General features: G+C 37.5%; 1 protein-coding gene across 1 annotated transcript in view; it reads right to left on the bottom strand.

The window, feature by feature from the left end:
• Positions 1 to 27,084, bottom strand: part of sspo (SCO-spondin) — a 91,866-nt gene that overhangs the window by 64,590 nt on the left and 192 nt on the right. Inside the window, 31 exon segments of the mRNA XM_043227054.1 lie at positions 1 to 171; positions 582 to 818; positions 2,001 to 2,410; positions 3,645 to 3,738; positions 3,816 to 3,965; positions 4,045 to 4,154; positions 6,029 to 6,156; positions 7,119 to 7,321; positions 7,382 to 7,516; positions 8,220 to 8,476; positions 9,493 to 9,587; positions 9,904 to 10,087; positions 13,729 to 13,981; positions 15,021 to 15,186; positions 15,258 to 15,353; positions 15,355 to 15,477; positions 15,552 to 15,724; positions 16,616 to 16,739; positions 16,819 to 16,931; positions 16,934 to 16,959; positions 17,035 to 17,275; positions 18,209 to 18,365; positions 18,451 to 18,576; positions 19,654 to 19,739; positions 19,845 to 20,003; positions 20,864 to 20,966; positions 23,015 to 23,223; positions 23,623 to 23,793; positions 23,918 to 24,000; positions 25,009 to 25,253; positions 25,366 to 25,490. The exon segment at positions 1 to 171 is cut by the window's left edge and continues 60 nt beyond it. Coding sequence (XP_043082989.1) covers positions 1 to 171; positions 582 to 818; positions 2,001 to 2,410; positions 3,645 to 3,738; positions 3,816 to 3,965; positions 4,045 to 4,154; positions 6,029 to 6,156; positions 7,119 to 7,321; positions 7,382 to 7,516; positions 8,220 to 8,476; positions 9,493 to 9,587; positions 9,904 to 10,087; positions 13,729 to 13,981; positions 15,021 to 15,186; positions 15,258 to 15,353; positions 15,355 to 15,477; positions 15,552 to 15,724; positions 16,616 to 16,739; positions 16,819 to 16,931; positions 16,934 to 16,959; positions 17,035 to 17,275; positions 18,209 to 18,365; positions 18,451 to 18,576; positions 19,654 to 19,739; positions 19,845 to 20,003; positions 20,864 to 20,966; positions 23,015 to 23,223; positions 23,623 to 23,793; positions 23,918 to 24,000; positions 25,009 to 25,253; positions 25,366 to 25,490 — 4,953 coding nt within the window.

Below are 27,084 nucleotides of genomic sequence, written 5' to 3'. Positions count from 1 at the left end.
GCTGGTGTTGGACACACTGGTCTCCGGTCAGACAGAGGAACTGGTCAGCCTGACACGTACGAGCACAGCGCTTCTCATCGCTCCCGTCCAGACAGTCCGTCTCTCCGTCACAGCGCCACGCTAACGGCACACACTGACCGCTAGTGCAGCCGAACTCAAACTGACTGCATCCTGAAATCATAGCATCAACATACATCTCTATCAAACTTCCAGTTCATCTTTATATATATATATATATATATATATATATATATATATATATTTAAATGCATATTTATATACTATTTATATGCATATTTATTTATTATAATCTTTATTTTATTTTAGCAGTTCATGGCCCTTAATAGAAAATAGACCTTTATATTACTTCATTTCTATTTTTTAATGTTAATAAATGTGATTTTTTAAAGCAAAACAAAACATTTTTTATTTTCAAGAAAGGAGTAGTTTATCATTCCAATATTTAGTGGATCGAAAAACAGGAAGGCAATGGTTTTGCCGTGTAGTTTTTCTAATAAATGCACTTTTCTTCTTGACCGGCGAGCGTGAGTGAGTGTCTGCACCCTGTTTGGACCAGATACCTTTGACGGGACAGACGAGCTCGTCGACGCCGGACGGGCAGTCTCTGTGTCCGTCACACACTCTCTCCGCAGACACACACCGTCCCCCGGGACACTGCAGCTCTCCGACGGCGCACACACACCCTCTCTCGTCGCTGTAGTCCCCGCAGTCATCGTGACCGTCGCAGCGGTGCAGGAACAACACGCACCGCCCCGCCGAACAGCGAAACTCGTCCTGTCTGCACGGCGCCCCGCAGTCTAAATGTTTATAAATTAAAAAAAAGCATACGTGTTTTGTGTCCTATTTGGCTTTTACAGATTGCAATATGGTGCGACAAATCGGCTCGGTTTTATTCATACAATCATATTTGATCAAAAAGAGCTAATTAAAAAAAAATAAAATCAATTTCATATCAGTAACTCATTTTAGACTTATGAAGTTAATGTTTATTATATTTAATAACTTAATGCACATGTGCATATTATTGTTTTTAATACTACATTCACCTGTAGCACTTTAAACTAATGTTTTTATTATTTTTCTTTAGACAAATATATCATTTATATTATATTATTATATTATTAAGCTTTTTACAAATTATTATTACAGACTGGTTTTAGTTTTACTTTTTATTTTTATGTTTTTGAAAAAAAAATATTTTAAAGTGGTGTTTTTAGTAATTTCCCCTTTTTATTCATATCAAAATTATTATTTTTGTTTTATTTTATATTATTATATTATTATATTATTAAGCTTTTTTACAAATTATTACTACAGATGATTTTAAAGCTGCTGGTTTTAGTTTTACTTTTTTATTTTTATGTTTTTGAAAAAAAATAGTACATTAAAGTGGTGTTTTTAGTAAAATCCCCTTTTTATTCATATCAAAATGATAATTTTTTTGTTTTATTTTATCTTTTATTTAGTTACGTTTCTCACAAAAATACAGTTTTAAAACGCTATTTTTATTAAAATTGTATTTTTCATTATTAAGCTTTTTTTTTACAAATTATTATTACCGACGGTTTTAAAGCTACTGGTTTTTCTTTAGACAAAACTATATTAAAAAGACAATTTTCATGAAATCAAACATATAAATATTTGTATATCTGTGTTTTTAAGCAAAAATAAGCGATTTGATTTGCACGCCTATATTCTTGTTCAAAATTTATCGATTAAATTCTGATGCATTTCAATCGATTTAAAGGCTTTTATGGCTTTCATAGAACGGTATAGAAGATGCTTACATAAAATCAAATAAAAGTGCGCCCCCCGTGCTATGTATAATGCGATAAGATGAAGAAGAAGTGCTCCTCAGAAGATGCTTGAGAAGATGATTGCTGAATAAGGCTTGATTTAACATGCACAGAAAAGTCTGAGCCGCTTCATATAAAATCCAGACGAGAAGCACGAGGCGAAGCAGGAAGCTTTAGACGCACCTCGTTCGTCAGAATCGTCGGCGAAGCCGCAGTCCAGCCTCCCGTCGCAGGCTTTGTGAGCGGCCAGACAGCGTCCGTTCTCGCACCTGAACTCTCCGGCCGGACAGCCGGGCTCCGGGGACGCGGGGCCGCAGAAGTCCTCGTCCGAGCGGTCGGCGCAGTCCGGGTGACCGTCGCACCTGAGCTCCAGCGGGACGCAGGCCCCGGACGAGCAGCGGAACCGGTCCGGGGGACAGGTGGAGGGACAGACCTCGTCCGATCCGTCCCCGCAGTCGTCCTCGTTATCACAGAGCCAGAGCGAAGGAATGCAGCGCTGAGAGCCGCCGGGGCACAGGAACTCAGAGTCGTCACACGAGGGCCGAGGGGGACACCGGGGGCCCGAGCACCGCCACTCGCCGGCCGAACAAGTGCTGGAGGACAGCACCGATACACCACACTGTTTGCTTATTCTTTACAACATAAATGTCTATGCAGCAGTACATGATTCATTCAGCTAAAACACACAGGCCATATTTCTGCAAATACATTAGGGACATTGATATTAGATATTAATCTTTACTATGTTAATGTTTAGGAACATTAATGGTTCAACAATGATTTTGTCTTTCATTGTGTTATGAATAATGAATATGTATTATTACCGACGGTTTTAAAGCTACTGTTTTAGTTTTTGAAAAAAAAAAAATTATTTAGTAAAATCCCCTTTTTATTCATATTAAAATTATTTTATTTGATTTAATTTTATTTTTTATTTACTTGTTTCTCACAAGAATACTGTTTTAAAAAGCAATTTTATTAAAATTGTATTTTTTATTATTAAGCTTTTTTACTTATTATTATTACCCACGGTTTTAAAGCTACTGGTTTTAGTTGTACTTTTTTATTTTTATGTTTTTGAAAAAATTGTATATTAAAGTGGTGTTTTTGATAAAATCCCCTTTTTATTCATATCAAAACTATTATTTTCTGTTTTATTTAATTTTTTTTTGTTATGTTTCTCACAAAAATACTGTTTTAAAAAGCAATTTTATTAAAAATAAATTTTTATTATTAAGCTTTTTACAAATTATTATTAACGATGATTTTAAAGCTACTGGTTTAAGTTTAAGTTTTTATTTTTATGTTTTTGAAAAGAAAAAAGTATATTAAAGTGGTGTTTTTAGTAAAATCCCTTTTTATTCACATTAAAATTATTTTATTTTAATTTTATTTTTATTTAGTTATGTTTCTCACAAAAATACTGTTTTAAAAAGCAATTTTATGAAAATTTTATTTTTATTATTAAGCTTTTTTTACATTTTATGTAATTGTATGTACAAAATACATAAAGTGTATATCAAAATTATATTTTTAGTGAAATATATATTTATATATATATATATATATATATATATATATATATATATATATATATATATATATATGTGTATAGTATTCAGACCAAATATCAAATATAAAATTATCATTTTATTAAATTCATATTATTTATTTATTTTTTAAGACAAAATATTTTAATATGAGCTCGTCTGTTTATCAATCACTGTTAACCACGGAATGAAATTAATAGTTAGAATTGGCCAGAATTTCAGTACACTTTGAAAACAGTAAATAGATGTTAAGATGACAAGCAGGCTCTAAACCGACCAGTTCTGACAGAGTTGAGTGACAGTCGCTCCCGCGGGAAATAGAGAGCCGTCCCACTCGCACGGACACCGAGACGGAGGGATGCAGGCATCGCCTTCGAACCAGAGACAGGTTTCAAAACACTAGACCGCACAACAAAGACGAAGACGCGCAGAAACACACTCGTCTCACCGTGTCTCACAGTGCCGTTAGGACAGAAGCATCCCTCCACACAAGAGAGGGCGCCGCAGAGAGATTCGGAGACAGAAGGAGTCCCGGGACACGCCGGAGAACAGGCGGCGCCGCAGGCCTCGTACACCAGACCGTTCTCACACTGCAGCGCTGCACGGACACAACGGGACGCTACGTCACACACACGCGGGAAACACGCAGAGGACGTGGGGTGGGTGTCATAACTCACGGCAGAGCTCCTGGGACCTCCAGCGCACGTACACCCCTCTACGGTTACACTCTTCAGCGTACGCAGCCACGGCCGTACACACACACTCACAGTCCCCGCCGGAGTCACACCTGAAACACACACATCCTTAAGGCGTTATAATCAGTGTTTATAAGGGCATCCTTAAGGTGTTATAATCAGTGTTTATAAGGGCATCCTTAAGGCGTTATAATCAGTGTTTATAAGGGCATCCTTAAGGCGTTATAATCAGTGTTTATAAGGGCATCCTTAAGGTGTTATAATCAGTGTTTATAAGGGCATCCTTAAGATGTTATAATCAGTGTTTATAAGGGCATCCTTAAGGTGTTATAATCAGTGTTTATAATCAGTGTGTTATAAGGGCATCCTTAAGGCGTTATAATCAGTGTTTATAAGGGCATCCTTAAGGAGTTATAATCAGTGTTTATAAGGGCATCCTTAAGGTGTTATAATCAGTGTTTATAAGGGCATCCTTAAGGAGTTATAATCAGTGTTTATAAGGGCATCCTTAAGGCGTTATAATCAGTGTTTATAATCCTTAAGTGTTATAATCAGTGTTTATAAGGGCATCCTTAAGGCGTTATAATCAGTGTTTATAAGGGCATCCTTAAGACGTTATAATCAGTGTTTATAAGGGCATCCTTAAGGCGTTATAATCAGTGTTTATAAGGGCATCCTTAAGGCGTTATAATCAGTGTTTATAAGGGCATCCTTAAGGTGTTATAATCAGTGTTTATAAGGGCATCCTTAAGGTGTTATAATCAGTGTTTATAAGGGCATCCTTAAGGTGTTATAATCAGTGTTTATAAGGGCATCCTTAAGGTGTTATAATCAGTGTTTATAAGGGCATCCTTAAGGTGTTATAATCAGTGTTTATAAGGGCATCCTTAGTTATAATCAGTGTTTATAAGGGCATCCTTAAGGCGTTATAATCAGTGTTTATAAGGGCATCCTTAAGGCGTTATAATCAGTGTTTATAAGGGCATCCTTAAGGCAGTGTTTATAATCCTTAGTGTTATAATCAGTGTTTATAAGGGCATCCTTAAGGTGTTATAATCAGTGTTTATAAGGGCATCCTTAAGACGTTATAATCAGTGTTTATAAGGGCATCCTTATAAGTGTTTATAAGCATCCTTAAGGTGTTATAATCAGTGTTTATAAGGGCATCCTTAAGGTGTTATAATCAGTGTTTATAAGGGCATCCTTAAGGCGTTATAATCAGTGTTTATAAGGGCATCCTTAAGGCATAATCAGTGTTTATAAGATCCAGTTAAGCGTCCTATAATCAGTTATAATCAGTGCATAATCATGCATATTCTATCATGCATATTCATAAGGACATAATTTGTGGTTATAACATAAGAGCACGATCATTTAAAAAAAAACAAAAAACAAAAGCAACGTGATTGGATTATCATAGTGATGTATAATATAATCCTTAAAAATAATCATATAAGCATTAAAAATCTCTAATTATACACAGTGTTTACTTAAAAGCATAAACACCGCTTATAATGTGTAAAATCCTATTTTTATGTTATATATTATTAACACTCAAATAGCACCTAAACATTCACAGGTTTATCTCGAGTGTTTATAAGGGCGATATAACATCGCCATAAATCGTAATAAGGGCAGATTTAATATGTTATATGTGTTATTATAATCACTCAATAGGTATCCTAAACATTCAAATCTATAACATCCTTATATAGCTGTTTATAAGGGCCATATAATCAGATAAGGGCATCCTTAGATTATAATCAGTGTTTATAAGGGCATTTTATAATCATAAATATGCTATTCTATCATGCATATTCATAAGGACATATTTGTGGTTATAACACAAGAAACACGATCATTTAAAAAATTAAAACTGCTTTTATGATTATTCCTGAGATGTTCTTTTTATAATGCACTATGCATACGGTATGCTCTTGTAATGAATACAGCGCGTGTTTCTTACCCGCAGGCATCAAACACACACCAGTCGTAGTACTGCTGGAAGGACACTTCTGAGTGACACGAGCTGAAGAGGTCCTGACCGATCACCGCACACTTCTTTCTGGCCCACGTCACCCGGTGAGGGTTGACCTGAAGAAAGACGACAGCTGCCGTGAAAGACGACACCGTGATACAAAGCTCTTCTTCTTCCTGATCTTTTCGTTTTACTTTGATCTGAATGATTATATTGTTGCGTGAGATGATGTGTTTGCGCTGCATAAATGAAGGTCCAATCCTGAGGCTTTAAAGGTCCGATCAGGAATTGCATAATATCTGTAGAGACCGTTTTTGCCTTTTGTTTTAAATAATTAATCACTATTAATCACATGCAAAATAAACGTTTTTGTTTACAGTGCATTACAGTACAGTATGCATATATATATATATATATATATATATATATATATATATATTTTATATATATTTTTTATTTATATATAATATATATTCTTTAAATGAATATAAATACATTAAATGAATATACATGAAATTAATGTAAATAAATACTGCAATATATATAAATATATATATATATATATATATATATATATATATATATATATATATATATATATATCTACATAATAAATTTACACAAAACAAACACATATATTACGTAAACATTTATTTCAGTAACTGTCTGACAGCACTGATTTGTAGACAAAACAGTGTTAAAATAGTCGTTTTAGTTATATTTTCATATTTTCAGACAACGTGGTGCATAAAAATATTTTAAGATTTTAGTGAAATAGTATTTTCTATATTTTGGTTTTTGGTTTTCAATTTGGAAAAATGCAAAGTATTTAAATTAAACAGTGTAATAAAATTAAAAGTAGCATATTTAAATTATATATATATTATATATTTAATAATTATATATTATAATTTTATGATTATCATTAACCTCTTATTGCACATAGAATGAAAACATTTTTAAAATAAATAACAGAGCATCAGCACGTGCAGTGCATTCATAGGGAGCATTTACTTTACTTTTTAGTAATTTATAAAGAATTAAACTGATCATTTCTGTGTGGTGCAGTATTACTAACAACGCAGGGGTCACGGAGGTCCTGGTCGGAGACGTCGGGACACGACGGGCTGATCTTCCACGAGTTTCCAAACAGTTCAGGAGTGGACTCCATGATGCCTTGTCTCGTGGTGAAGTCGTTTTCCGCGTCTCCGTCGAAGTTCCCACACAGTCCCCCGACTCGGCCGCGCAGGTGAGGCATGAGCCGCACGTAAACACGCATTCCTGCGAAACAGACGTTCATCACACCGGCATGGCAAACACAAAGACTAATAACGGACGTACCTCCATCCCAGAGAAGACTGACTCCGAGTCGAGACGACAGGGACACGAACAACCCGACCCGCTCCAGAATCAAGCCACTGCCCGAATACGACTTTGGAAGAGTCACCGGGAGCCCGTTGACCGTCACAGCTTTACCTGAGAAACAAACGAGAAAATATTACTTACCTAAACCTGAACGCAATCTGATCTTGTGTCAGTGTAACCGCTGGGACGGGCTTCGTGTCACAGCAAAATAATGCACATAAATAAGTCTAAACAGCATGAAATGGATTTTAAAAACTATAATATGTTTATGCTATGATATAATTAATATTTTAATAATATTTAAATTAATCTAGACACACATTTTATCTAGATGGACAATTATAAATGAAATAATCTAGATAAAATGTTTTCTCAACAATAATACATGAATCGAAAAATGTATCTAAACGTTAAAATGAAACATTTAATGATTAGTTATTATTAATTAATTAGCCGAAATAAAATGGCATGCTTTCAATCAAACGGATAATTCATAAAATGAATGTATTATAAAATGGCTTAGATAAAATACACTGATGTATATTCTTTTTAAAATAAATCTAGATAGAATCAAATAAATAAATATAAAACGTGTTAACAAAACATTTTCTGTATTTTTTAATTAACGGGTGGAATATTTGTGCTGTTCCTGTAATTATAAAATGAAATTATATTCAAACCTGAATACGCATGTATTAGTTATTTCTGATAAAACGATTTCAGAATTAAAGACGTAATGCACATTTTCGGACGCCGTTGAATCGCATGCCAGTGGTATAAAGTCTAAGCGCTGCTGTGTGAATGCGAGGGTCACCTCGGAGCAGGTGTATGGCGGTGTTTCCCACGGTCAGCGTGACGGATTTGGTGCAGGTGACCCCCGTGCTGCCGCAGGGCACGTTCTCGGCGCTGACGCTGAACACGCCGCTGCTCTCCTGAGCCAGGACGTACTCGCAGTCGCCCAGGAACGAGTAAGAGCGGCCGTCGAACGTGACGTAGTGAGGGTCTCCGGTGGCCACGCAGGTGCCAGAGCACGGAGACTGACCGCAGAGCCAGCGCTGCTCGCGACACACACTGCCAACCACGGGGTCACGGCATGAGAGCATGAAATAAAACACGTTCTCTTCTCTTAGGTTGCGCATGCGGGTTTGAAACGGCGAGAAATACACTTTTTACTATCCCTTTGATATCCTGTTATATTCTCGTTTAGTCGTTTGTCCAAAGCGGCTATGAGGACAACAAAAGAGTAATGATATGCAAGTCCTGTAACGAGCCTAAAATAGTACACACACACACACACACACACATATATATATATATATATATATATATGACTTGCACTTTTGTAGTTAGAAAAAGAAAAATTTTATATCTAAAAAAAAAAAAAAAAAAAATATATATATATATATATATATATATATATATATATATATATAATTTTAATATATATATATATATATATATATATATATATATATATATATATATTTATATTTTTATTTTAATTTATTTTTTTATATTTTTATATTTATATATATCATATATATCATTTAATATATATTTATTTTATATTTTTATATTTATATATATTAAAATTATATATATATATATATATATATATATATATATATATATATATATATATATATATATATATATAATTTTTTTTTTTTGTTTCAAAAAGTGCAAGTCAAAAAGGGCACCCTAAAAACCATTTAATATCATGCTATTATAATTTACGAATGCTCTGAGCTGCATTAAACAAGTCTTTATATCTAGCTACCGATTCATATGCAACCCATAAATAAAGTTTATGCGTAATAAACCACATTTTGAATCAGATATTTCATCCTAAAGCAACTTTGCAATTTGATGCTTTTACCACAGTAGCTGCTTTACATAATTTCGAAGTCGAAGTGCAATTGATATGCACTTAAATTAATTTCACATTAAAATATTTACGCATTTCAGCTGCTCAGATGACTCTAACAAGCTGCTGCGTTTATTTAACGTTTCATGTTTTACTATATACGTTGATTAAATGTATGTGAAAGATGCATGCATGTAAATGAATAGCTGTTTCTTCTCACCAAGTGTTGCAGTCTTTAGAAATGGTGTCATTGGTGAAATAAAGCTTGCCGTTGTGGTGACACGGACACTCGTCCGGCTTTACACACTCATCCCCCTGAAAACCATTAAAGAAAACACCGTCAGAGATACACAGATACAAAATAGCACTAGTTTAGCCATTAATTATGGTTATGCTCTTAAAACCCCATGTGTTTTGGTTTTATCTATGGTTATAAGTCATAATAAAATGCCATTGTAAGTCATAAAAATGCACATTTAATAAATATAGTCCTACTCTTGCGGAAACGGTCCAAGAGCAGAAACGACTAATTATGCTCTCAGTTCCGATCCAATCAAATTCGTCCTAGAATGAGCAAGCCCCGCCCCCTAATGTTCCTCCAGCAGCAGGGAGTGATTGACAGGAGACTCACGAGCAGCACGCGTCCCTCGGGACAGACGCAGCCGTGGATGGGTTCAGCGCACGCGTCCAGAGGAGAGCTGGGTCCGGAGCAGGTCCTCAGACACGAGCGAGGAGAGAAGATCAGAGAGCCCGGGCACCGGCTGACCTCGGGACACGGCCGGTCCGTGCAGTTCCACACGCCACGAGCACACACGCTGCAAACACACAGCGCGCACATCAGGCCAGCACGCGTTCCAGATCTGTTCTTTCACTGCATGCGCGGTTGTTTTGTTTGGAGGTCACACAGAGGTCACACTGGTCGGTCCTTTCAAGTCAACACTAAAGAGTCCCAGACAACAATCCCACCTTCATCAACAATAATCATCTGTTCGCTTAAAAATGTGTGTGTCTCTTTACTGAGGTCTCTTCTCTTCGTTAACTGTGTTCGAATCATTGGGTGTTTTGGGGGATTTTTAGCTGCTGTGTGAAGTGAGCTAGAGGAAAATCAAATAATGAATGAATGAATGAATGAATGAATCTAGACAGGATAAAATTATTGCAAATTTTAGATCATTACAAAGTATTTCAATAATAATATTAATAATGACAACAATGAAATACATACTTTATATAAGTAAATCTAGATAAATACAATAACTTAATTATGAAAATATAAAATATTCTTAAAAAGTAAAATAAAATATTCTAAAATGTCATTAAATGTTTCTACTTTTAGCAATTAATCAACAAATAACACATACCTTTATAAAAAAAAAAAAAAAAAAAATATATATATATATATATATATATATATATATATATATATATATATTCATTTACATAAAATAATAAAATAAACAATTATTAATAAATAAATAATGATCCAGTTAGAATTAAATATCATACAAACAAATAGGAATTACTGAATTAATAAATTACACATTTATTGCAGCACCATAAAGAATTGAGCAATCTCACAAACATCTGTTGAACCCTGGATCAGTTGTTTTTATGTGCATGTGTTAATCATATACTGTTCACACATATGTAAGTGTGAGGAAACGTGACACATTATAAAAGTGTGCGTTTGTGAAATCTCAAGCTGCGTTTCATTATCGATCTGAGCCAAACTCCACATTACCACACCAAGACTCAGGGGCGGATGAGAAACGCATTCAGATATCAGCCTCCATAAAGCACAGCGGCGCGTGTCGGCTGATCTCGAGGCACAAGAGACTCGATGAAATCAACCTATCCCAAGACACGAGCTCGCGGGTCATAGAGTGACTTCATCAGATACCTCACACCTCACAAACACTCGCTGACACGGGACGGCGCGTGCAAAACCAGCCCCACGGCCCATGACCGGAGAAGAGCGCAAACTTTGACCAGTCACCTGCCGTGTTACTGGCTTTACATCAGCTCAACTTCAGTGTTAAAAAGAGGTGTGCTCAGATGCATGGTTCCTTGCCTTACCTTAGCAACCACTCAGAACACCCTAGCAACCATTCTGAGCACCTTAGCCCCCAGCTATAACACTCCTGCAACCACATATAACACCTTAGCAACCACCCAGAATACCCTAGCAACTACTCAGAACACCCTAGCAACCATTCTGAGCACCTAAGCCCCCAGCCATAAAACTCCTGTAACCACATATAACACTTTACCAACCACCCAGAACACCCTAGCAACCACTCAGAACACCCTAGTAACCATTCTGAACACCTTAGCCCCCAGCCATAACACTCCTGCAACCACATAGAACACCTTAGCAACCACCCAGAATACCCTAGCAACTACTCAGAACACCCTAGCAACCATTCTGAGCACCTAAGCCCCCAGCCATAACACTCCTGCAACCACATATAACACCTTAGCAACCACCCAGAACACACTAGCAACCAATCAGAACACCCTAGCAACCACTCAGAACACCCTAGCAACCACTCAGAACACCCTAGCAACCATTCTGAACACCTTTGCAACCACCCAAAAAAACATTGGTAACGACTCAGAACACCCTAGCAACCACTCAGAAGAGTAAATGTTATTTAGTGATACCGTTAATATACACGTCTTCAGAAAAAGATCTGGCTGCTAAAACAAAATTTCAGAAGTCAGGTCATGTAATGTAAATACAAACCCACAATATTTTATAAAGAAATATATAAATTATAATGTAAAAATGTATATATATATTATATGGTCTGAGATTTATGAATTTGTTCCTCTTTGACATACATGCATTCGTTGAAGATCAAAGGTATTTTTTTGCTGAATATTTGCTGTGTTATCAGAGAACAGATGATAAAAATCAGTGTCAAAAACCATAAAGAACCATAAAACCTTCAACAACAGGATTATAAAAAAGCTTCAACAAGACAACAGATGAACCCATCATCCTCTCAGTATACTGCTTCACTTCACTTTAGATCTCTCTAGTACACGTCTTATTTTTTTAAATTCATGATTGCATAAATTAAGCTACATTTTGAATATTTGGTTGGAATGTGAGCTGAAAGTCAAAGCAAAGCACGCAAACAGTTTGGGACAGATAATTAATTCTAATTTATAACTAAACGTGCTTTATCTGAAAGAGCTGTATCAAAATAATTGCTATAATTGCATCTATGTTTATCCCAAGTATTACCAGAACCTTGTTCCAGCTTCAGTCTCTTAGCCTTAGCCCACAGCTATAACATTCCTACAACCACCCAGAACACCCTAGCAACCAATCAGAAAGTCTTTGTAACCACCCAGAACACCCTAGCAACCAATCAGAACATCTTTGTAACCACCCAGAACACCCTAGCAACCAATCAGAACACCTTAGCCCACATCTATAACATTCCTACAACCACCCAGAACACCCTAGCAACCAATTAGAACATCTTCGTAACCACCCAGAACACCCTAGCAACCAATCAGAATACCTTAGCCCACATCTATAACATTCCTACAACCACCCAGAACACCCTAGCAACCAATCAGAACATCTTTGTAACCACCCAGAACACCCTAGCAACCAATCAGAACACCTTAGCCCACATCTATAACATTCCTACAACCACCCAGAACACCCTAGCAACCAATCAGAACATCTTCGTAACCACCCAGAACACCCTAGCAACCAATCAGAATACCTTAGCCCACATCTATAACATTCCTACAACCACCCAGAACACCCTAGCAACCAATCAGAACATCTTTGTAACCACCCAGAACACCCTAGCAACCAATCAGAACACCTTAGCCCACATCTATAACATTCCTACAACCACCCAGAACACCCTAGCAACCAATTAGAACATCTTTATAACCACCCAGAACACCCTAGCAACCAATCAGAATACCTTAGCCCACATCTATAACATTCCTACAACCACCCAGAACACCCTAGCAACCAATCAGAACATCTTCGTAACCACCCAGAACACCCTAGCAACCAATCAGAACACCTTAGCCCACATCTATAACATTCCTACAACCACCCAGAACACCCTAACAACCACTCAAAACATCTTTGTAACACCCTAGCAACCACTCAGAACACCCTAGCAACCATTCTGAGCCCCTCAGCCCCCATCTGTAACATTCCTGCAACCACATATAACACCTCAGCAACCACCCTGAAATTCAAAACAAAGCACGCAAACAGTTTGGACAGATAATTAATTCTAATTTATAACTAAACGTGCTTTATCTGAAAAGAGCTGTATCAAAATAATTGCTATAATTGCATCTATGTTTATCCCAAGTATTCCCGGGAACCTGTTCCAGCTTCAGTCTCTTAGAAGCGGCCCTGAAGGTTTATCCTATCTGGATTGAGCGTGAACGAGCGCTGCTTTCCTACCAGCGGTTGCAGTTCTCGGTCACGGTGCTCCCGGCGGGATGGAGCCGTCCCGTGTGTCTGCAGGGACACATGTCCACCGGCACGCACTGACCCTGGGCGTCCTGAGCCAGTCCGTCTGGACACTGACACCCCGGCACACAGACCCTGCTGACCTCCGTCTCCTCACAGCTCCAGCCGTCCCACAGATCCGAGCAAGACGCCCCGCACAGACGCCCGCACTCCTGATACACCTGACCTCCGGAGCACTGCACGGCTGTGGGGAGACAACACTTCTTCAGCAGCGCTTCTCTGAGAACGTATCCCAGCTCCTCTCGAACCACTTTGACTTTTTACAATACTATTTAATATCACATAACAGTGCACATAAGATTAAGATGATGTCTGCATCAAAATAAATTCACAAAAATTATTATACATGAGATGTAAAGTTTCAAATACGTTTTTGGAGAATAAAATGTCCACAGTGTTATCAAATATATATATATATATATATATATATATATATATATATATATATATATATATATATATATATATAATATAGAGTAATAACTTTTGTTATGTTAGGATTTAAAAAAATTTGTACTATCATATATAAAATGAAGTATTATAAACTAATTACATCATCTATTTTCTATATTATTTTACAATTTATATATTTCATTATGAATGAATAATAAATAATATTAATAACTTCATAATATAAATTTTAAAATAATAATATTTAAAATATCTAAAAATATTTTTATTTATTCATATTATTTAATCGTGTATTCAGTGTAAAAAATATTTTACATAAAATATTATATAAAATATTATATAAATTGAATATATTTTAAATAAAAATATTTATGACATAAAAATAATCAATTTTATGTATCGGCAGCAATATTATTAATAATTCTATATAATTACAATTATATATTATAATTATATAATTATATATTATATAATTATAATTATAGAATCTATATAATTATAGAATAATTCTTATATTATTATTCATATAATTTATACAAAATATTAATGACCTTAAAAGATTTTTCTTAAATACATACATGCATGGGTATTTATATATGTATTTATAAATGCATGATAAATATACACAGTACAAAGCACTAATATTTATATAGGTAATGTATTTAATGTATATTCTTAATAAATCTGAACGTAATCTAGAGGAGTCTTACAGGAGAATGTGCAATTCTCATAATTGTTATACACCAATCCTAAAATACAGCATCAAGCGCTAAACTGAACGAATGTGTATAAACGTGAAGGTGACGTCTTACAGCAGAACGTGTGGTTCCTCCAGCTGACCGGCGCCCCCTGCTGGGCGCAGTGTCTGGCGAAGGCGGCGAGGACGGTGCAGTGACAGGAGCTGAGCGGGCCGCAGCCGCACGCTTCACTGAGACACAGACGCATGTACGGCTCTCTGTCCACCACGTCATGACACGCCTGCAACACACTTCACAGTCAGACTCACCGCCGCCGCCGACCGCCAGGGTCACCCACCCCGCGCTACCCACCTGAAACACAGCGGCGTGGATCACGGAGCACACGCTCTCCGCGTACCGCCTGCGCTGCGCGTGCGTCCCGCAGGGGTCAGAGGTCGCCGCCGAGGGCGAGCGCACACGAACCGCTCGCGTACTTGGCAGCGAAAGAGGCCGCGCTGTTCTCCACGTCCCCTTCGGGCGTGGTGAAATCGTCCCGCTGACTCCAGCTCAGCGTGCCGCACAGACCCCGAACCTGACGCAACGAACCAAAACGTGACTCGTCTTCGGCTGGCGAAGAGCTAAAGAGCTGGTGTGTTGCTGCGGTACCTTATGAGCGAACCCCGGCTGCAGGGTGACGAGGAGCAGGGGCCCGTCCAGGTGCCACATCGCCTGAGCTCCGAACGCCTGGATCAGCAGAACGCTGGACGAAGCCTTTCGGACCGTCAGATCTCCTGAGATCACCGGCAGGAGCTCCCGCTGGCCGTTCACCGTCACCGAACCTGAGAGGACCACAGCAGCGCTACGTCAAATCGAGCGAAAGCGACACTTCCGTTTCAGATGAATGCAGCTCTTTGGAGCTTTCTGTTCACCAAAGAGGGCAGAAATCGGTTTCCATCAAAACACTGAGAAATCTTCCGTGAGCGCATTAGACCGATTTCGACGCTGAAGACTGGAGTAAAAATTCAGCTGCGCATCACAGATATAAATTATAATCTGAAAATATATTTCAATAGAAATGTGCTCTTTCAAATTAGAATAATATTTCACAGTTTTTTTCGATTTTACAAATAAATGCAGCCTTGGTGAGGAGAAGAGAAAAACATTTTCCAGATAATTAGCATTTTATAAACAGCAGAAGTAATCATGTAATATAAAATAAACTACTAAAAATAAATAAATAAAATTATAATAAATTTCAATAAATAAATAGAAAATCTACTGCATGTTGTCAATTTTAGATCCAGTAAATAAATAAACAAATAAATAATAAATTCCAAAAATGTAAAAACCTTGGTGAGCAGAAGAGAAAAACATTTTCTAAATAATTAGCATTTTATAAAGTAATCATATAATATAAAACAAACTACTAAAAATAAATAAAATAATTATAATGAATTTCAATAAATAGAAAATCTACTACATGTTGTCATATTTTTATCCAATAAATAAACAAACAAATAATACATTTAAAAAAAATGTAAAAGCAAATGATAAATTACTTAAATTTATTTCATGTAATAAATTAATTGTAAATTTGATTTAAGGTGGGATTAATCATTGTGTATATAGTTTAAAAGCACTTCTTTAACTTGCTTTTGAGATTTAAAAATCATTTGTAAATGCTGCAAAGCCGGCTATCATTCTAAAGCTCATTAGCTAACTACAGATACCTGTATCTGTGACAGTGACTGTGGTATGAAGCGCAGTGATCATCATTTCTCTCAGACACCCGGCAGCTCCTCCGGCACACGGCCCTGCGCTGATGCTGACCGAGAGCTTTTTATCCACGAAGTCCTGCAAACACAGCACAGAGATGCTCTGAGACGCTCGCCGCCCAGCGAAGCCGCAGACCCGCGTCCTCGCGCTCACTGACCTCTACGGCGGTGAAGCTGCAGTCGCCGGGCCGCAGGCCGTATCTCTTCTGATCGAAGGTGGTGACGTGCATCGCCCCGACCACAGAGCACTGAGCCTCGCACCTCTCTCCGAGCACTCCCACTGACCGGCGCGACACACGCTGGGAGACGGGAACACGGTCAGTTTCGTCCGGGAGACACGCGGCGGTTTGGGTCTGGGGTGAAGGTGCACTCACCAGGTGTTGCAGCGCTGCCTGATGGAGTCTCCTGCTCTGTAGCTGCGGCGTCTGTGGAAGCAGGGACAGTCGTCCCGGTGCAGACACCGACCCCCGTGAAGGTAGAGACCCGGGGGACACTCGCACCCCCCCACACACTCGTCCCGACACTGACCCGACGCCGGAGGACGAGGAGACGAGCAGGTGGGAGGACAAGACGACACGCAGTCAGAGAACACCTGACCGCTCGGACAAACACGCTCTGAGGAGGCAAATACATGGGTTTTTAGCTTAATAAATATGCAAATATGCAATATATAATATATATATATATATATATATATATATATATATATATGTGTGTGTGTGTGTGTGTGTGTGTGTGTATATATATATATATATATATATATATATATATATATATATATATATGTATATATATATATGTATATATATGTAAATATGTATATATATATATATATATATATATATATATATATATATATATATATATATATATATATATACACACACACATATGTATATATAGATATATCCTTAACAGGTCATACTTATTTATATAAAAAAAGCAAACGTTTAATAAATAAATTCAATATTCATTCATTCAACACGCATTCATTATTAATCAATATATAGTGCAAGCAATTTAGAGACTTTTTTAGTTTTTTTCATCTACTTTTACGACTGAAATTAAAATTTAAAACACATAACGAACATGTTGAACGTGAACCAAAATCAGATCTTAAAATGGAAAAATAATAATAATAACTGCTATAAATCTTATTAACTACAGCTAGCTTTAACATAGTACCGTACTGATTCTACAAATGTAGGGTAGTATATATATATAGCAGTGCCATGCATATTATATTTTAGTTACATGCATGTGGTATTTAATATTTATACGTATATGTTTTTTTTTTTAATTCACAAAAATATGTTTTTATTATTTTTTTCCTATTTATTAATCGTATTAATATATTTCAGATGAAATAATAACCTAAAATATGATGCAACAGGCAATAAAAAATTAATAAATATATTTAATAAAACAAATATGCTGAAAAAAAGTAGAAATAAGACCCAAGAATGACGTATTGTGTGATTCATCCAATAATTAAAAAAAACAGAACAAAAGAACTCTGTGTGTTGCACCAACAGAAGTGTGAAGTACCGCAGAATCCGGGGCTCCTCCAGCGGGTGACGATGTGTTGTTGCGCACACTCTCGCACGTAGCCGGCTAACGTATCGCACACCGCCGCATCTCTGTCCTTCACGTCCAGACTGCAGAACAGGTACAGACACGCGTCGATATACGGGCCGGGATCCACCTGACCGGACGGAGAGGAGGTTAGTCTGTTAGTCTGAGCTGTGTTAAAGAGCTTAAAGATCTAGTTTGCATGTAGTGCTCCTCACCTGGTGATGGCAGTGTGAGAACGGACTCTCTTTGAGACGGTGACAGGCCGTTTCCGCGTCCCGCCGGAGAGAGACGTCCCCGGACAGATCGCAGCTGTGGCCCAGCTCAGCCGCATCACTACACACCTGCGTGAGACGTCGCGACGATAAGACTACGCTACCCACAATGCTTTGGGCCAGAGGTTTTAAAATCAATTCAGCTGAAGATTTTGCACGTTTCACAGCGCATAGAGCCTTCTGATACGTTCTCATATTTATTTTGCGCTATAACTCGTAATAACGTGAAACTTTTTTAACGGGGTCACGTGATGCGATTTCGTATTTTGGAAGCTGTTGAGAGCCCTGAAGTTGCAAAGGAGATATTCGTTATAAAAGCTGTCCTCACCCCCCGAAACGGCTTCTCTACGTCACAGAGTGGTTTATTGTCATGGCTCCGCCCAAATGTTTGCGCAAAGAAAGAAGGCGGAGCTATCATTCTGTCTGCAGTGTTGCTGAGAGCGCCATGTTCTGGAGACGCCGTGTTTGTGGCGAAACTGCTTTGTTTTGCATTTTGAGGACACAACTAGAAATCGGCGGTTAAGCTTTATTTACAGCACTGTTCGGCGCAAATATTAACGAAATAAACGCTCAGCACATTTACAGACGACTGACTGTGAACGTAGAGTATAAAGTGAGCCAAGAACAGTCTGCTGCTTCTGACTCACAACCTTTAAGTAAGTTACATTTTCTTATTAAAAAAACATGCTACTGACTATTAGAGCAGTTAAGTTGTTTGTTGTTTGGCCGATCACGAATGCAGACGTGGTTATGTTTATAAGGAGCTATGCATGAAAACACAGTAAGCCGTGATAACTGGTAATTATCCTCTTTGTAATGTGGTTTTATTGTTTTTGTGCTGGGACACGGCATCACGTTATCTTAATGTTTAATATTTCCGTCACGTGTGTTCGATATTTGGCCAATCGGCCAATCAGAGCACGCCTCGCTGTTTTAGAACAATGTGCTTTGTACCAAACTTAGAGGAGCAACAATAATGTACAGTACGTGGAAGATAATGGGTTTTTTTGACCCTTGAACCGCATAAACGCATTGCGTACAAACAAAAAACGAAACAATTTTTCTTACCCCACCGCCAGAAAGTCTAGGATAGAAGAAAAGCACATTTTGTGGCGCATCAAAACAAACCCCGAAGGTGTTTCCCACCTGGCCTCGCTGATCTTGAACACGCCATGAGTTTCCAAAGCTGGCAGCGTACTGAGACACGCTTCCACCGCTGCTAGTGAAGTCGTCTGTATCAAATAGAGACATATATCGAACGAAACATATTAACAAATATGCAAGTCGTTGGAAGAGAGTCCGTTGTCGGATTTTGCAATTAAGTGAAACGCTCTCACCATCTGGGTTGTTGTTATAAACGCCGCAAAGGCCTCTGGTGGCAGAGAAGTGTTCGGCGGTGACGGTCAGATAGATGGTGTTCTCCATGTCAAACTTCAGCCGGACACCCAAACCACTCTCCACGAACACGAAGTCTCCCAGCCAGTGAACGCTGACTCCTGACGGCGCAAGAAACACGCGACGTAAAGACTTTCCAATACGGCCTGGGCATCCTGCATGGGCCACCGTTACTCTAAACTCAATCAAACACTGGAACTGAAAGCATAAACGCCATTGTTTTTCATTTAGATAAAATATAACGGCTCGGTTTCAGATGCGGACGGGGCTTAGTTTAGGCCAACGATTATGCCGCGGATCGACGAGGACATTGCAGCGCTTTTATAAATGTGCTTTACGGAATAAAAGCGCTGCGAAAAAAAGGAGAGAAAAGAAGAGAGCATTTGAGATAAATACGTTTAGCGTAAATAAAAGCGCATGACAACTTTAACGGACAAAAAAGTGAATTAACAAATAAGCAAATAAATGAAAATATAAAAGCTAATTCTAAATAAATGCAATTAATAATAATAATAATAATAATAATAATAATAATAATAATAATAATAATAAAGGCAGTGAAGACTTTTATAAAAATATATAAAAATATATAAAAATATGTTTAAAAATAACTAAATGAATAAATGAACCTGAAATCAGGTTTCAGGTTCTGTTAATAATTTAGTTATTTTTTAAATATATTTTTATATATTTTTATAAAAGTCTTCACTGCCTTTTATTATTATTATTATATATTATTATTATTATTATTATTATTATCATTATTAATTGCATTTATTTATAATTAGCTTTTATATTTTCATTTATAATTAGCTTTTATATTTTCATTATTATTATTATTATTATTATTATTATTATTATTATTAACTAATGTCACATAGTGATCTAAATCTACGTAACATCTGCTGTTGGTGAGGGATGGAGGTCTGAACCTTCATAAGTAGCTCTGTGTTTTTCATACCGTTTTGGAAGAGAGGTTCACCGTGTGGTAGTGTTAAACCATTAACAGTCATGTTGGTTTTATGTATGAACACCAAGCCAAGACCCAGCATTAACCGCAGTCCCTGAAACACAAAACAAGCACATGAACATCAGCTCGAACCAGCGGCTGTCTTCAATTACAGCTGGATGCTGAACAAATCATCACATCCCAAACTCCCAAAACCTATTATATGCTATTATTTGTGACTGATGTTTCACACGAGCTGCCAGAACACCGCCTTGATGATATCTCTGGTTTCTGTGAAAGAAGATGATCTTAGAGAACGATCCGCTCATAATGAAACTGAAACGAACTGGAGGCAGAAATGAGTGTGATGAGAAAAGTTCATTTCATTGACCTTTTTTCATCAGCTTAAGTTTCCTCAAGATGGTCAAATGGGCTAAAACTTTATTTAACCCAATCTCAGGGTCAATCTGAAATGGCATTCGCAACCAGAATGTGACGCATATTAAAGAAAAATTGATATTTAGAAAAAAAAATCGGGATTTAATACGGGACAATTCTTTGGAAATGGTTAATTTTCCGTTAACGGTGTGTTTAGAATACACTCTTTATCAACAACTTCGTCCATAAGGAATAACTAAAATGATTTGGGGTAAATTTTACTTTATTTAATTAAAGATCATGACGACAAAAAGTTGTCACCGGGGCGATAACTTTTCAAAAGGTGCTTTAAAGGGACATATTAATACTTAAAGTGTACACATTAGGTGTGTCTAATAGGTACAAAAGTGTACCTTTTGAAAAGGTGCCGCCCTGGTGACAGCTTTTGTACCTTTTTTTCTGAGAGTGTAGGGTCAGTTATACAAAATAAGGCCGGAAACAAGTATTAGTAAAGAAAATGTTGTCAATTTAGATTTTATGTTGACTTTAACAGTGTGCGTGTGTGTGTGTGTGTGTGTGTGTGTGTGTGCGTGTGTGTGTGCGTGTGTGTGTGTGTGTGTGTGTGTGTGTGTGTGTGTGTGTGTGTGTGTGTGTGTGTGTGTGCGTGTGTGTGCGTGTGTGTGTGTGTGTGTGTGTGTGTGTGTGCGTGTGTGTGTGTGTGTGTGTGTGTGTGTGTGTGTGTGTGTGTGTGTGTGTGTGTGTGTGTGTGTGTGTGTGTGTGTGTGTGTGTGTGTGTGTGTGTGTGTGTGTGTGTGTGTGTGTGTGTGTGTGTGTGTGTGTGTGTGTGTGTGTGTGTGTGTGTGTGTGTGTGTGTGTGTGTGCGTGGGCGTGTGTGTGTGTGCGTGTGTGTGTGCGTGTGTGTGTGTGTGTGCGTGTGCGTGTGCATGTGTGTGTGTGTGTGTGTGTGTGCGCGTGTGTGTGTGTGTGTGTGTGTGTGAGTGTGTGTGTGTGCGTGTGTGTGTGTGAGTGTGAATATTCTGGGTTAAATGCAGATTGCAACCAATTTGCCTCTGAATATGATGCACTTCATGCTAATTGGATTTTCAAGATGCAGTATGAACGTTTGTATCCATCAGGAGTTCATTCGGGAGTGTAAAGGTAAAGCCTTTTATAATACGAATGTGTTTTTTAAAATGGAATATCATTTAGAATAAATAAACCGTGTCCATTAAGACTAAAAACAAGCTTCACGAAAGTAAAAAGGTCCATTTTGGTTTCATGTGTGTGAAACTGCACCCAATTTTGCCTCTAAATGTGATGCATTTCAGGCTATTTCGATTTTTCAACAAAACTTTTAATGCATTATGAAAGTTTGCCTCCAGGAGTACTTCATCTGACAGCGTAAAGGTAAAGTCTTCGATGTCATAAAGATGATAGGAACATGTTTTTAAAATGGAATATTATTTAAAATAAAAAAAATAAGACTAAAAACAAGCTTCTTGAAAGTAAAAAGGTCCATTTTGGTTTCATGTGTGTGAAAATGCAACCAATACCATCAGAATGCAGCCTATTTTAGACTAGATATATAACGAGAAATAAAATTGAGGCCAATATTTGATTTAATGATCATTAATTTGATGAAAGATTATTAAAACAATAGAATCTGCCGAACATAAACGAACAATAAAACCCGAGACTAGTATTAGGAATGAAAATATCCCAACATTGACTTGCATGTTAAAGCAGGTGTGTGTGAATATGAACAAAGCGAGTGTGTGTCCGTACCCTCCGGCAGCGTCCCGCGGGATCACAGTCAGTGCTCGTATACACGGCCCACGTCCCGTCGGTGGAGGAGGACAGCAGGTACGTGCAGCTGCCCTGGAAGTGGAAGTGTTTCCGGTCGAAGGTGCGGTAGTGTGTCCCTCCCCAGCTCACACACGTACCGGACGCCTGCGGGTCAGCGACACCCCGAAACACCGGAGAGGAGCGGATGTCTGAGGACAGTTTCAGGACAAAAACGGCGGCCGTGAGCTTAAAACTTTCGTATTTCAATTGCATGTTGCATGTTTGTATTACAGTTTCAACATAAGGCGATGCATATTCGTCAGCGTATTTTATTTATGTAATTATTATTATTTTTATTTATAAAGAAAAAGAATAGAAAAAACTAGTGTTAGATTACTTTTTTTAAAAGAAAACAAGCTGTTATAAATTCAAAAGCATGCAATAAATAAATAAAAATAGATAAAAAAATTATAATAATAATAAAAAAAAAAAAAAAAAAAAAAAATATATATATATATATATATATATATATATATATATATATATATATATATTTTATTTATTTTATTTTATTTTTTTGGGGGGGTTATGCGGAGAACACTGGTAACCTGGCAGGAGCGTGTATGTGCAGGACAGGCAGGTCTGATCGGACGCGTTTCTCCAGCTTAAGCCCCACAGGTTGCTACAGCACTGATCCAGAGCCATGAGAGATGTGTTATGAAGACCTGGAAAGTCCTCACACGTCCAGGTGGAGAAACACTGACCCCGGGCGCCGACCCCTGGACGGAGGCACACAGAACAACTCACAGGATAAGACCGGAAACACGCGAATAAGACGTCCTCTGCATAACGTAGACAGATAAACACGAGCATATTCAAGGCTGAAAGTCCATCGGATCTCACCCTGTGAGCAGTCGGGTCCAGCCCAGCCTTCACAACACTGTCTGAGCGTCCGGTTCACCGTCTCTGTCTCAATGTCTGGAGGTCTGAGAGACGAACACGAAACACACACATGAGATGCGCTCATAACGTAGTTGTGGATATAGATATTGCTATTCACCTGCTTCGATGTTATGCTATCTGCTTGTTTTTAGGTTAATGCCACACACGCTTTAATATGTATAATGTGCTCTGCATCATTCATGAGTGCTTCATGGTTTAGACTAGATTTTACTATCCTTACCCTGAAAGGTGTAAGATAAAATGATACAACGAGTAACAAATGTGATTCAGTAAAAATAAGGGGTTAATGTCTGTCTGTTTAATCACACATTTGAATATAAATAGCACAGTCACTTTACAACAATGGTAAAAATAAATGCAGCCTAAAATGTGCTTATTTTTTATTGCAATATTAGGAATTATGTGGCAAAATTATTTAAAATGATGTGGTAAAATTATAAAAAAATTCTGTTTGGTTTTAGTGGATAGTGTGATCAAGGTGTGTTTTTAAAAGACTGTGATTTAAAGCATTAAATTTAAAAATTATATATATACATATATATATATATATATATATATATATATATATATATATATATATATATATATATATTTTTTTTTTTTTAATTATTATTTATTTATTTATTATTATTATTTTATTTGTATTTATTATTTTATATATATATATATTTTATATATATATATATATATATATATATATATATATATATATATATATATATATATATATATATATATATATATATATGTATATATACACACATACAGATTTAAAAGGAAGATTGCATTACATTGCATTAAATCCACCACTTATTAGATTTTATTATCTTCCGGAAATCACACTTTTAAAATTCCTTCATGTATCCATCGTGAGTTCATCCTCATAAAGCTTGTTAATCCTGAAGCCCCTTGTTGAGAGCCACCGGGTTGCACCAAAAAGGTCTGTTAATACTTTTTCTCCTTTTTATGATACATAACTGGGGAATCATATCTGGTCTGTCAGAGCGAGGAGGATATGATGTTTTCCTCACTTGAATATGTAACAGGAGGCTTTGGGTCCCTGTGTCTTGTAATAAAGCGCGATGCCGTCGTCTCCTCCGTGCCGGCGTCTCATCCGCTCCACATCCAGCCTCCAGCCCTGAGTGTTGAACTGATAGACGGAGGAACAGTCCACCTCGCGCTGGACACGGGGGGACACCAACCTCTCCACCTTCTCCTCCACCTCACGCTCGCACCAGTGTCTGATGAAGAGAGAGATTATCATACAGCTCCCGCGCTACAGTTAGAGGTTTGCTTATAGCAATAAAACCTGACTAAGGAAGCAAGCAAGCAAACAAACGGTGCAGTTTAAAAATGCAAAATCACTATTTATCATTACTATTAATTACTGTTAAATCACTATTAATATTAGGTGGCAGTATAACATCTGACCCCATGACCGCGACCAGATGAAAGCCCAGTAGAGACACGAGCAGACCCTTCATTGCGTCTCTGAAGAGCTCACGTTCTTCACCTAGAGAAAACAGCAATGCATTTATTTAATCATTTGAAGATGCCCATTGAAAAATAATTATTCTGATCCAAATCGATGCCATATCAATAAAAAGCTCTTCACAGCTATCTATCTATCTGTTTTAAGATATAAATATATTTCAATTGTGTATGAAATTATAGCATATATTGAATTAAATGAATAAATGTCACACATTTGTTAAATGTGTATTACATTTGTATATTTATTACATTTTTAAAAAGTTTTTTCCATAATATCGTGAATCTGTTTTACATCTTCAAATTCACTTCTACATTTCCAACGAAAATTTAGACTTGACTTTTCAACACATTTAACACGAAATCTCAAAAACAAACAAAGAAGCCCAAAATCAACGGATGAATAAAGTTTACCTGAGTCGTCACAGTTTGTCCGGGACGCCTGATGCTTTGGGATCTCTACAAACCGACTCTTTATTAACTCCTGGATTGCTCTTTATGCTTCTTTTGTTATGCCATATCCATGAAGCAGCAGATGTGCTCCTGCGTTCGCTCCGGTTGAGTTCTGCGCTGGTTTTAAAGGGTGAGTTTGGACAGGCCCATGGCAGCAGGTGGACGGCGTGTTATTGGTGGGAAGCCCCGTGGGTCACAGCTGTAGATGCATCCATTAGCCGTCATTTGGTGACGCCAATGTTCAGCAGCACTGCGTCCCGACCGAAGAAGGGGGCAGTGGAGTTAGCAGTAGTGTCCTCCGTTGGAGGGCTGTTTGTGCAAGTCTAATCCTATAAAGACTCGCTTTGGTGGAAGGATTTCAGGGGCGTTTATTTAATAAAGTAAGTCAATAGGTGAGGACCAGGGGGCATGTAAACGCAACCAACATCACTGGCCCAGGGCTTCAAAAGAGATTTGAGCTCGTCCAGACACAAACACAGCTGCCGCCGTCCAACATTTCCTACAGTCTGAGAAGATCTCCTTTTTAAATCACTTGTATTTTTAGGAGGCTCTTTGATGATTAGAAAATTGTGCATTCACTGACGAAGAAGCGGAGCATAAATGTGTCTTTCCATCCAAGATCCATGTTTGAACGCGTGACCTCTGACCTTTGCGGAAGATTCGTCTTTTACCGTGTTAAGATACTTCACTCTAGTGGGTTTGACTTCCTAAAGAGCGTAAACAAGAGAGGTTCAAACATCGAATTGGTTTTAGCCACATTAGGTTTGCATTTTCACTTGCTAACATTAGCGGTTATTTAAAGTGCTATTAAATGGTATCGGATGACTGGATTTTGTTTTGTTCGTAAACATCGTAAAGCTAGCGAGCTAATACCGACAGGCGTGCAAACACGGCTAAAAGCGGATTCACTACAGCAAAAACCAGATCAAAACACGCATTTAAAAATTTCGGCTTGATTTTAATGCATGTAGAAATGGATGCTCAGATCTTTTGGAAAATCTCAATCAGCATCGCATTTTGATTAATCCCTTGATTCACTTCGGGACTTCAAAGCATATATTGCATATCATTTGATTCAGATCTGCAGAGTGCAGATCACTTGAATGTGGATCCTACGTCCTTTAGGGAATATTCGTCTTTTCTCCATGCCACAGTAGGCTACT

This window comes from Puntigrus tetrazona, chromosome 24 (assembly GCF_018831695.1).
Source record: "Puntigrus tetrazona isolate hp1 chromosome 24, ASM1883169v1, whole genome shotgun sequence".
NCBI lineage: Eukaryota > Metazoa > Chordata > Actinopteri > Cypriniformes > Cyprinidae > Puntigrus > Puntigrus tetrazona.
This window is presented reverse-complemented; position numbering and strand designations above follow the sequence as displayed.